This window comes from Triticum aestivum, chromosome 3B (genome assembly GCF_018294505.1).
Source record: "Triticum aestivum cultivar Chinese Spring chromosome 3B, IWGSC CS RefSeq v2.1, whole genome shotgun sequence".
NCBI lineage: Eukaryota > Viridiplantae > Streptophyta > Magnoliopsida > Poales > Poaceae > Triticum > Triticum aestivum.
In genome coordinates this window covers 18,171,462-18,184,104 of record NC_057801.1, presented here as the reverse complement: position 1 = coordinate 18,184,104, position 12,643 = coordinate 18,171,462, and the positions used below count along the sequence as shown (strand labels likewise).

General features: G+C 49.4%; 2 protein-coding genes across 3 annotated transcripts; both read left to right on the top strand.

Moving 5' to 3' along the window:
- The first annotated feature begins 5,650 nt into the window (after positions 1-5,650).
- On the top strand, positions 5,651-9,502 carry LOC123064395 (probable ubiquitin-conjugating enzyme E2 23). Of its 2 annotated transcripts, none has more exons than XM_044487882.1 (5): positions 5,651-7,433; positions 7,534-7,659; positions 7,901-8,272; positions 8,525-8,597; positions 8,671-9,502. In XM_044487882.1, exons 1-5 carry the CDS (start codon positions 5,718-5,720, stop codon positions 9,348-9,350), a joined length of 2,967 nt encoding a protein of 988 aa, XP_044343817.1. In that variant the 5' UTR covers positions 5,651-5,717; the 3' UTR covers positions 9,351-9,502. The 2 variants fall into 2 exon arrangements, with proteins under 2 accessions (XP_044343817.1, XP_044343816.1); XM_044487881.1 differs by having other exon boundaries at positions 8,516-8,597.
- Positions 9,503-11,949: 2,447 nt separating this feature from the next.
- Positions 11,950-12,429, top strand: LOC123067162 (uncharacterized). The gene has a single exon (XM_044490080.1). The coding sequence runs from the start codon at positions 11,950-11,952 to the stop codon at positions 12,427-12,429; it is 480 nt and encodes a 159-aa protein (XP_044346015.1).
- The last annotated feature ends 214 nt before the right edge of the window (positions 12,430-12,643 follow it).

The window sequence follows — 12,643 nt, the reverse complement described above, 5'->3', positions numbered from 1 at the left end:
TACAAACCTGTGCACTTGCAGGCCCAACAACGTCTACAAGAAGAAGGTTGTGTAGTAGACATCACGCGCCATAGTAGAGGGCCGGCCCTCCCCCTCCTCCACTCCTTTATATACGGGGGAAGGGGGCACCCCATAGACACACAAGTTGATCATTGATCTTTTAGCCGTGTGTGGTTCCCCTCTCCACCATACTCCACCTCGGTTATATCGTGGCGGTGCTTAGGTGAAGCCCTGTTCCGGTAGAAAAATTATCACCGTCATCACGCCGTCGTGCTGACAACGCTCTCCCTCGAAGCTCTAATGGATCGTGAGTTCGCAGGACGTCACCGAGCTGAACGTGTGCAGATCGCAGAGCTGCCGTACCTTCGGTGCTAGATTGGTCGATTTTGAAGACGTACGACTACATCAACCGCGTTGTCATAACACTTCCGCTTATGGTCTACGAGGGTACGTAGACGATACTATCCCCTCTCGTTGCTATGCATCTCCATGATCTTGCATGTGCATAGGATTTTTTTTGAAATTACTGTGTTCCCCAACAATGGTATGAGAGCCAGGTTTATGCGTAGATGTTATATGCACGAGTAGAACACAAAGGAGTTGTGGGCGTGGGTATATACATATTGCTTGCCGTCAGTAGTTGATTCTTGATTTGGTGGTATTGTTGGATGAAGCGACTTAGACCGACATTACGCGTACGCTTATGCGAGACTGGTTCTACCGCCGTGTTTCGCACACAGGTGGCTAGTGGGTGTTTGTTTCTCCAACTTTAGTTGAATCAGATTCAATGAACAGGGTTCTTTCTGAAGATCAAAAAGCAATCACTATACCGCGTTGTGGTTTTTGATGCGTAGATAGGAACGGTTCTTGCTCAGCCCGTAGCAGCCACGTAAAACTTGCAACAACAAAGTAGAGGATGTCTAACCATGTTTTGCAGGGTATGTTGTGATGTGATATGGTCAAGACATGATGAGATATAAGTTGTTGTATAAGATGATCATGTTTTGTTGAAGTTATCGGCAACTGGCAGAAGCCTTATGGTTGTCTCTTTATTGCATAAGATGCAAGTGCCAAATAATTGCTTTACTTTATCGCTATGCGATAGCAATAGTTGCAAGAGCAATAGTTGGCGAGACGACCATGTGACGACACGTTGATAGAGATCAAGATGATGGAGATCATGGTGTCATGCCAGTAACAATAGAGATCATGATGGTACTTTGGAGATGAAGATCAAAGGCACAAGATGATGATGGCCATATCATGTCACATAATTTGATTGCATGTGATGTTTATCTTTTATACATCTTATTTTGCTTAGTTCGGTAGTAGCATTATAAGATGATCTCTCACTAAATTTCAAGATATAAGTGTTCTCCCTGCGTATGCACCGTTGCGAAAGTTCTTCGTGCTGAGACACCACGTGATGATCGGGTGTGATAGGCTCTACGTTAACATACAATGGGTGCAACCCAGTTTTGCACACGCGGAATACTCAGGTTAAACTTGGCGAGCCTAGCATATGCAGATATGGCCTCGGAACACTGGAGACCAAAAGGTCGAGCATGAATCATATAGTAGATAGGATCAACATAGTGATGTTCACCATTAAAAACTACTCCATCTCACGTGGTGATCGGACATTGTTTAGTTTATTTGGATCACGTGATCACTTATATGATTAGAGGGATGTCTATCTAAGTGGGAGTATTACGTAATATGATTAATTGGACTTGAATTTATCGTGAACTTAGTCCTAATAGTATTTGCATATCTGAATATAGCAGACCCGTTGAGTAAATTTCTCTCACAAGCAAAACATGATCACTCTTTGGGTGTTAATCACATAGTGATGTGAACTAGATTATTGACTCTAGTAAACCCTTTGGGTGTTCACATGGAGATATGGACTAATCACATAAAGATGTGAACTATTGGTGTTAAATCGCATGACAATGTGAACTAGATTATTGACTCTAGTGCAAGTGGGAGACTGAAGGAAATATGCCCTAGATGCAATAATAAAGTTGTTCTTTATATTTCCTTATATCATGATAAATGTTTATTATTCATGCTAGAATTTTATTAACCGGAAACTTAGTACATGTGTGGATACATAGACAAACAGAGTGTCACTACTATGCCTCTACATGACTAGCTCGTTGAATCAAAGATGGTTAAGTTTCCTAGCCATAGACATGAGTTGTCACTTGATTAACGGGATCACATCATTAGATAATGATGTGATTGACTTGACCCATTGTGTTAGCTTAGCACCTTGATCATTTAGTTTATTGCTATTACTTTCTTCATGACTTATACATGTTCCTATGACTATGGGATTATGCAACTCCCGAATACTGGAGGAACACTTTGTGTGCTACCAAACGTCACAACGTAACTGGGTGATTATAAAGGTGCTCTACAGGTGTCTCCGATGGTACTTGTTGAGTTGGCGTAGATCAAGATTAGGATTTGTCACTGATTGTCGGAGAGGTATCTCTGGGCTCTCTCGGTAATGCACATCACTATAAGCCTTGCAAGCAATGTGACTAATGAGTTAGTTGCGGGATGATGCATTACAAAATTATTAAAGAGACTTGCCGGTAACGAGATTGAACTAGGTATTGAGATACCGACGATCGAATCTTGGGCAAGTAACATACCAATGACAAAGGGAACAGCGTATGTTATTATGCGGTTTGACCGATAAAGATCTTTGTAGAACATGTAGGAGCCAATATGAGCATCCAGGTTCAGCTGTTGGTTATTGACCGGAGATGAGTCTCGATCATGTCTACATAGTTCTCGAACCCGTAGGGTCCGCACGCTTAAGTTGATCATTGATCTTTTAGCCGTGTGCGGTGCCCCCCTCCACCATAATCCACCTCGGTTATATCGTAGCAGTGCTTAGGCGAAGCCCTGTTCTGGTAGCAACACCATCACCGTCATCACGCCGTCGTGCTGACAAAGCTCTCCCTCAAAGCTCTACTGGATCGTGAGTTCGTGGGACGTCATCGAGCTGAATGTGTGCAGATCGCGGAGGTGTCGTACCTTCGGTGCTAGATCGGTCGATCGTGAAGACGTACGACTACATCAACCACGTTGTCATAACGCTTCCGCTTATGGTCTACGAGGGTACGTTGACGATACACTCCCCTCTCGTTGCTATGCATCAACATGATCTTGCATGTGTGTAGGAATTTTTTCTTGAAATTACTGTGTTCCCCAACATGTGGCTGTGTTGGGCCTGCTCGGTGGTCGCGGGTGCCGCCGGATCCAGATCGGATCCATCTGGATCCTGTCTTCGGACTCCGTCGGCCGCCGCGGGGTGGTGATGGTCATCACTGGCCACGTCGGACTGCTGGTTTCGGCGTCTGGAGATCTACAACACTAGTAGAAAAGAGGGCTTTGGTCCAAGCCGGGTTAGCCCATTAGTCCCGGTTTAGTCCAGAACCGGGACTAATCGGGGCATTAGTCCCGCTTCGTGAGCCCAGTGGCCACATGGGCCATTTGTCCCGATTGGTCTGGAGCTTTTAGTCCCGGTTGGTGCCACGAACCGGGACTAAAGGGTGCAATGCCCATTAGTACCGGTTTGTGTCACCAACCGGTACTAAAGGTTAGACCTTTAGTCCCGGTTTGAGCCACCAACCGGTACTAATGGGGTTTGAGGCATTAGTACCGGTTCATGGCACGAACCGGTACTAAAGGTCCCATTTTTAAACTCTACCCCCTCCCCCCCCCCCCCTTGGATCGCCTTTTCAGTTTAAAAAAAATAAAAGAAAATGATGAAAATGTCAAAAAAAAAGTTTCCCATGTGATATGTGGTCTAGTTGTCGGGAAAATTTGCAAATATGAATTTCGACTTTATTTGCAAAATCTCTCGAGAATTTGTAAAAATGGGCATAACTTTTGCATACTAACTCGGATGACAAAGTTTTTTATATGAAAAATCGTCTACTTGAAAAGTTACATCCAAATTTAACGAGGGGGGAGGGGGCGTTAAACATTTTAAAAATCCTCAAAAACCTAACAGAAAAAAGTTACGGAGCTTTTAAGATCTAGAGTGGAAAAAATCGAAAAAAATTCAAACTGTGGTCAAACAATGGTCAAACTAATTATTCTAGAATATTAGTGTTACTAATTAATTATTTCAGTTATTTTGATTTTTGGTCAAATCTGGTCAAACTATGGTCAAACTGTGGTTAAACAATGGTCAAACTAATTATTCAAGAAATATTAGTGTTACTAAATAATTATTGTTTTTTAAAACAATAGTTTCAAACTCAAACAATGAAATGTGTCACTTCATGCTCAGTTTGACCATAGTTTGACCAGATTTAACCAAAAATTAAAATAACTGAAATAATTATTTAGTAACACTAATATTCTAGAATAATTAGTTTGACCATTGTTTGACCATAGTTTGACCACAGTTTGAAATTTTTTCGATTTTTTCCACTCTAGATCTTAAAAGCCCCGTAACTTTTTTTCTGTTAGGTTTTTGAGGATTTTGAAAATGTTTAGGCGATCCGCGGGGGGGGGGGGGGGGGTAGAGTTTGAAAATGGGACCTTTAGTGCCGGTTCGTGCCATGAACCGGTACTAATACCTCAAACCCCATTAGTACCGGTTGGTGGCTCGAACCGGGACTAAAGGTCTAACCTTTAGTACCACCTTTAGTACCGGTTGGTGCCACGAACCCGTACTAATGGGCATCGCACCCTTTAGTCCCGGTTCATGGCACCAACCGGGACTAAAAGGTCCAGACGAACCGGAACAAATGGCCCACGTGGCCCCTAGGCTCATGAACCGGGACTAATGCCCCCATTAGTCCCGGTTCTGGACTGAACTGGGACTAATGGGCTAACCCGGCCTGGACCAAAGCCCTCTTTTCTACTAGTGACCTCTAGCAGTGACGACGGTGTGGAGGTTGCCAGGTGGTGCAGCGTTGTATCTACCGCATAGATGACGACGAGTTTTGGCGGCATGGTGCAGCTGCATATCGACGACGGATGCGGCTGGACGGACGAGCGCAGGGCGGTGGAGCTGTCTGGCGCCATGGTGGCGTCGACGGCAGCGAGACCGGGCAAGGTAGATGCAGCAGTATAACACTGAAGATGGATTGGTGGCAGGTGGCTGCGGCGGCCTCATACCCAGCAGGCGTCCTGGTTGAGGAGTGCGCCGGACTGGTGGGTACCCCATACCCGGCAGGCGTACTGGTTTGGACCTCAGGTCTTAGATGTTAGGTTTAGATGCGAGGTCTGTTTGGTATTAGGCCCAGACTATCAGCGTCCCTTCATCAACTGGTTAGGAGTAGCGGCAGATGTTGCCTAGACGATGGCTTTAATATTACTGTTGGATGACTTTATAAGGTCTTATGTGAACTATTAATAAAATGGCTGCATACATCGTTCAGGTACAGAGGCCCGGGTCCTCCTCCTTTCCTAAACAAAAGAAGGAACGAAACCTCATCCGTATAAGGCTAGAACTCAGGAGCATTTTTTTTTCTATATATACAGTTTCCGTCGTGTGCGATCGATCTGTTCGAATTAATTAAGCATGGTACTTGTCCGAGTAGTATAGGAATTCTAATACAATCCGTACGTGGTATATAGCATATATGCGTAGCACCACCGATCCGCTCGGAAAGCAATCGGCATAAGGCCGCCAGCTTCTGGTACGTACGTACGTGCTCTCGCCGGAAAAGTCGGTTACGATGGACGTCGTCCCCGCGGCGGCATCTCCCAATCTTTACTTGCTCGACCTCGTGAGTTCCGGCCCGAAGCTCATCGACCGTGGCCTCGTTCTCCCGGACGGCGAGGTGGACAACATCTACCTCCCTGTCGACACGTTCCAGCTCTTACGAATCGATGACACTGTCGTGTATAAGAACATCAGCGACATCACGGTGGTTGACAGGAGCCACCTGTACCCCGGACAGGTGGTCGGGTCGGCCTCCGACATGGGCGGCCAAATCGGCGTCGTCACCGGCGTCAACACCATGCTCAACCTGGCCAAGCTCGACAACAAAGGCCTGCCAATCAAGGTCATCAGGGGAGTGTCCCCGTCTAGCCTGCGGCGCATCAGGAGCCTCAACCTTGGCGACTTTGTTGTGTCCGGGCCGTGGCTCGGCCGCGTCGTGGAGGTGTCGATCGACATCGATGTGTTGTTCGATGACGGAGCCGTCTGCAGGGTCACCGATGCGGAGTCCAAGAACCTGGTGGGAGTGTGTGTGAACAGGCACACGAGGCATCGCCACCAAATGAACAGTATATTCCACCAGGGGCAGTCCGTCGGCGGGCCAGACGCTTGTTCAATCTTCAAGGCGGCGCGGTGGCTTAATGGCTATTGGCATCCTGAACAAGACCTAGGAACCATCATGAAGCTGGAGACGTCTGGCGTCCTTGTCTACTGGGTTGCGTCAATGCATTGTGGCACCGACAAGGAGCTACTGGAGGCATCTGCTCCTCCGGCCTACCAGAACCCAGACGATCTAACATTCTTCTGTGCCTCGTACAACTGCTGCTGGGGGCTTGCTGACCGCTGTTTTTTTCTTGAAACTTGTTCCAATGAAGGGGGTGGAGCTTGCTCTCCTGATCAACATGATGATGATGATGATGATGATGATGATGATGGTGATGATGATGATGAGGAGGAGGATGAGGAGGAGGAATATAACGCATGCTCAGAGGACAATCAAGAAGAGTGTGAAGCATCAACCTCTCAGGTGCTACCTCCCACGAAGCAAAAAGATCCGAGGTTTTATCGAAAGCAGCTAAGGAAGCTTGTCTTTGAGGGCCATAGACGGGCGCAACGGTCACAAGTCATGAGACATGTGGAGGTGGAGTTTCCCATGCTCGTCGCCAACACGCGCACCACCGTAGACGTGGTATGGCAAGACGGCACACGGCAACAAGGCAGACCTTCAGCGACCATCGTCCCGTTTGGGATCTGGAATGAGCAAGAGTTCTTCCCCGGACAGCATGTTGTCGCCAACGTTCTTCCTGTCAATTCTGCCGTTGACGCTACTGCTGATGTGACAACTACTAGTGTCAACAGCGACATTGACGCATCTGGAACTGGACCAGCAGAGCGTGTCGGCATCGTCAAGAGCATGCAACACGAGGACCAGACGGTTTGTGTATCATGGTTCAAGACGCCAGGGCATCCTGATGAGGCTATGGAAGTCGAGTGCGATGATACCGTCAGTGCTTATGACCTAAGATTGGACTCTAGCCACTCTGCTTACTATGGTGATATTGTCATTCGTATCGTACCATCAGTATCAACAGATGACGGTGGAAGTGCACCCTTGTCACAGGGAAACAAGAAGAAAAATGTCGTTCCCGCCGATCTTTCATGGGTGGGGCGGGTAGTTGAACTTCCTAATGGGCACGTCCAAGTCAAGTGGGGTGATGGTAGCATGTCAACGGTACGTGGGTAGTTTCTAGTACCTTTCTTAGATCTACAACTATGTTACATTTCTCTACTAAACTCATTAGTTGTTGTTGATTTGTTTGGGCGAGCTGCAGGTATCGCCTCATGAGATCGTTGTCATCAAAGATGAGCACTACATGGAGCTATGGCTTGAAATGGGTGATTGGGTAGAGGACAATGGCGTCGATGACGCACCCGAAGAACCGGTTGCTGCCAACACGGTATATATCTATCTTTGTAAACATTATCCACTTGGGGACTATTTTGGTTTCTCTTGGTAGGCACCAAATTAAGTACTATTTATACCATGATATATGATTATATGGATGGATGGATTCACCTCAATTGCTGTGCCTATATGTGTTTTGACCCGAAACTGTAGGAAATTCTTCCCACAGTTACTTTTGTACCTCAAATGATGTGGCTATATGTGTTATCTAATTTTTGGACATTGATCTTCAGAATCTAGATAACGATGTCGAAAGCGTCGGCCCGGCAATGTCAAGGACAAGACTTTTAGGTTTGTCATTCTGGTCTTTCCTCCAATTGACCAGCGACATGGTGGCTCGAGGTAAAGGATACTTGATGAACTGGCGGTCATCGTCGTCGTCGTTGCCAAGCTCAGAGTTACCCACGCCCATAAACGATGATAGTATAGGTGGTGCTGCAGTGGAGACCAGCGATGCTGCTGTAGATGTGACCAGCCACGGTTTTGACGGTGGGCCAAAGGCTGCAGGTGCTACCTGTTGCTCCGATGAATCGTTGTGCTTTCCACGTTTCGATGTATTGCAGATCAGCCCTTTGGATCACCACTACCTTGACACTACGGACCAGGTAATTATATATGTTAGAGAATGATGAGGAACGTAGGTAATTATTAAGGTTAGAGTAAGGAAGGTTTACATGCACAATATGATTTGTCTAACGCTGGAATCGATTTTACGGCATTTGTTTTTTAGTGCAAAACTAAACTCCCTGACTTAAAATTAGTAAATGACCACACAACATGTTGCAAGTTATTAAAAAACGTATTTTTTACTAAAGTAGAACTTTAATCAACGCTCTCTTTTTTTCAAGGAAATGCAGGGCGCTAGTCGTGCGAAGAGTTGGGCTAAAGCAGTGCAAAAGGAATGGAAAATTCTGGAGAACGACTTACCAGGTATGTGAGTGTAGCTCAAAATACACGGTCCATATGCATGGATACAAATGAATAGCCACTTATTTAATTGCAGGAACCATCTACGTGCGAGCGTTCGAGGACCGCATGGATCTGCTCCGGGTGGTTATGGTGGGCGCAAGCGGGACACCGTATCATGACGGCCTCTTCTTCTTCGATCTGCAGCTACCTCCTTCGTACCCGGATGCCCCACCGCAAGTGTATTACCACTCATTCGGCCTACGCCTCAATCCAAACCTCTATGAGTCTGGTACAGTGTGCCTCAGCCTGCTAAACACATTCGGTGGCGAGGGCACCGAGGTCTGGTCCTCGACGGAGTCGAGCCTCCTCCAAGTCGTTGTCTCCATCCAGGGCCTTGTCCTCAATGACAAACCATACTACAATGAGACTGGCTACGAGACAATGGTCGACAAACCGGAGGGCCGCCGCAATGCGCTGCCCTACAGTGAGAATGCTTACCTGCTCACCCTTCGGACCATGCTACACCTTTTACGTCGGCCACCTCAGGGATTTGAGGAATTCGTTAAGGAACACTTCCGCCATCGGGGAAGGTTTGTGCTCAGGGCATGCAACGCGTGGCTGCAGGGAAATATGGTCGACAATGCTCATGCCACTGAAGTGAGTAGGAAGCAGCCGTGCTCGGCTGGGTTAAGGCTTGCACTCACCAAGGTAGTGCCAAGCCTCGTGGCAGCCTTCACAGAGATCCGAGCCGAGGGGTGCGAAGAGTACCAGTAGTTGCGAATCAAATTGCTATGTCCTCTCAGCAACTCACTAGACAGACGAGTATGTAAAGGTGAAACCTTTACTACACCTACAGATTAGTTAGAATGGGGACTGGGCCTAGGTCAAGCTGAAAAATGGGGTACGCAGATATGTGACTTTTGGTGGTGGTGTATATGCTAACAAAAATTATGACTTTTGTAAGTGATTATATAGCTGTGGAAGGGAAGCATATTTCCCCACCTTACCGTACCAACACCTCCCTTTGCAGACGAACTAACATAAGCATAGCAAAATTCATGACATATTAATACCAAGAGCAGCTCCAACGCAGGGACCCAAATCATCCGCCTGCGTCCATTTGAATCCGTGCGGATAAAAATCGATGCCCAACGCAGGTACCCATTTTTATTTTATGTCCGCTTTGTGTTCGTGCGGACCCATTTCTGACTCAAATTTGGGACAGATTTGGGTCCAAAGCGGACACAAAGCGAACGCTTGCTGCGTTCTCTTCGTCCGCCTCTGCTGGCTGCATGTGTTCTCTGGCCCACCTGGCATTCACCCACCCACCCATCCTCTTTTCCTCTCTCTCTGGCCCACAACTCACCCACCCACCAAGCACTTTGCCAAATGCCAACCGCGGCATCGCCGCTCGCTGGAGACGTGCACCACCGCGCTGCAGCGGATGTGCACGGACGCGCCGCCACGCCGGGATGTGGGCCACCGCTGGGGTGCAGCAACAGCTAGGCACTTCGGCCTGCTCGCTGGTGCCGTCGGGGCCGAGCTAGTGCTGCTCGAGGCAGCTCTAGAACGCGTACGCGGCCACTGGGTGGCTAGATAGCACACCTAAACTTGCACCTCTGCATGGCGTGGATAGCTAGCTAGCTACGTGCCGCGTCAATGTGTATGTGCTAGCTAGCTAGTATACAAGGGCGAGCATCCGATCTTCTCCCGGCCAGCATCCGACTAGCATCCGACCAGCTCCAACGCGTCGGCTTGCTCCTCCGCGTTTTCATGGACGCTGTGCTCGCCGTGCCTCGCCTCACGCCGCACCTGCCCGGTGCTGATACAGCTGGCGACCTCGCCTCGCACCCGCGCCCGGCCTGGCCTCGCCTCCCCGCGCCCGAACTGAAGCAGCAGGAGCAGGTGGTGCCACCTCCAGGCGCCCTTCGTACGCGCCCGCGTAGGTGTCATGGCGGGCGTGGCAAGCTGCGGTGGCGGCGGGGAGGCGAGCTCGCGGCGGGCGCGGGGAGCTGCGAGGCTAGCGTGGCGGGCGGGGCGAGCGGCGAGGAGCACAAGAAGGAGCTGGCGAGGCGCACAAGTAGGAGGCCTCGGCGAGCTGCAGGGCGCGCGGGCACAGCGGCCGCTGCAAGCTGGCGCGAGCAGGGAAGCGGGGCCGCGGGCGCGGGGGTCTGCGGCCGCCACAGGCGTTTCGCGCAATGGCAGGCGGCGGGCCGCGGCCGTGGCAGGAGACGCGCAGGCAAGTGGGCGGGGCGGGAGCTCGGGGCTGGTGTCACCTCGTCTGCGGGCAGGGATGCGGCGCGGGAGAGCGGCGGCCCATCAGGTGTTCGACGAAATGCCGGCATGGTCATGTCCAAAATGTGTCAACCCCGCGTTGGGCACATCGGCTGACCTAAATGAAAACGCGGACACGGATGTCCGTTTGGCCGACTCAAACGGACAAAAAACAGACAAAATTCATGTCCGTTTGGGTCTCTCCAATGGAGTTGCTCTAAGAAAATAGAGCAAATAGGAGTACGTAATTTATGTAGAACAAAAAGTGAATGATTACAAGACCACTTCTAGAAGTTAAGAGGGTAGATTGTGAAGGAAATAAGTTTTAATTGAATCATCAGATGGAAACCACTGTTTGGTGTAAAGCTACCATTTAGGACGGTTTTGTTCTTAAAGTAGATCATAACCATGTTATAACAAAAGTGAAGCTATAGGGTGTCGTTCATGCTTATTGTGTCTGCTATTAATTTATCATGCTGTATATTATAACAAAAGTGAAGCTATAGGGTATTAGCAATGCATGAAAACAAATATAGAACCACCACAATGATCGAAATTGTACAACATATCACTTTGATCAACAAGGTGCGCCAATATCAAACTCTTCTAAGAACAAGGCTCCATGTAATACAACTACGTTTGGTAGGCTTCGAGAAATTTACAAAGAATTTGGGATGCGTTTGGTTGCCTTCATCTACCCAACTAGGCCCGTGTGGGAAAAGTTTGGCTTGTTTGGTTGGCTGGATCACAAACAAATGTTGGGCTGCACGGAACTTAAAGCACTCCCCAGCCAGGCCTGCTCGAGCGCATGTGGTGGGTCCCAATACAGGAGGAATGCGAGCTCTGTAAGTGATTTCTTCTCCTACCTCCACTAAACTATTCCCTAATCTCCTTTTCTTCGTCCCTTCTGGTTCCATTCAGACAATCGATTCGTAGTTTCATCAACTGTAGAGGCGAGGTGACCTTCCGGGGCGGCCATGACGTCCTGTGTGGCCGTGAGCACTGAAGAGAAGGGGAGATCAGAGAGGAGTAGAGGAAGAAAAAGCAGGAGAGAGAGAGAGAGGAATGGGAGGAGGGGCGAGTCGGGGAAGCTACGGCCATGGAGGATCTGGCCACCGCCATCATCCTCCTCGTGAAAAATGGGGGCGCAATGAAGGGCGGCAAGGTCGACCAGTCGGGGATGCGCCGGCGCATGTCGTCGTGCTTGTCACTGATCCTCCAGCCGCCAACTTCGTCGTCGTCCGCGGCATTCCGGCGTGCGTGGTCGATGCCATCGATCAAGGCGCTGGCGGCAGCAGGCGCGCTGCAGCAGTGGTGGGAGTTGAGACTTGGTTGGATCATTACCAGGAAACACTCCTTCACGCGTGCCCTCGAGATGAGCGTGGACGTGGCCGCCGTGCTCGGATGCCACTGCCTCAGCACGCTCCGACACGTCTTCTACAAGGGACGCGTCAATGTGCACCGCCTCCTGGGCCGCGACGGCCTCCTGCTTGAAGGCGTCTTCGTGCAGGACTTCAGGTGCGACTGCATCTACTACGACCAGAACTTCAACAATGGAGACATCGACGCCAGATGCTAGCTGTTGCGCTGGACTGGAAGGAGGCCGCCGCCACGTGGCTTGTCAGGGAGAAGGCGCTGCTCGGACACGCCTGTGCCGCCGAGGAGGGCGCCTCCAGCTGCCGGCGTGAGAACGCCAAGTTTGCCGAGCTGCACCGAGCAGTCGACCACGAGAACGACGCCCTACGGTGCGCGCTCTAGCGGGCGGCAGAGGAGACCAATACGGCTAGTGAGTG

Coding starts and splice junctions, on each gene's coding strand:
- LOC123064395 (XM_044487881.1), top strand. CDS start 5,718: ATGGACGTCGTCCCCGCGGCGGCATCTCCCAATCTTTACTTGCTCGAC. Junction 7,434..7,533: donor GTGATGGTAGCATGTCAACG/GTACGTGGGTAG, acceptor GGCGAGCTGCAG/GTATCGCCTCATGAGATCGT. Junction 7,660..7,900: donor AACCGGTTGCTGCCAACACG/GTATATATCTAT, acceptor ATTGATCTTCAG/AATCTAGATAACGATGTCGA.
- LOC123067162 (XM_044490080.1), top strand. CDS start 11,950: ATGGAGGATCTGGCCACCGCCATCATCCTCCTCGTGAAAAATGGGGGC.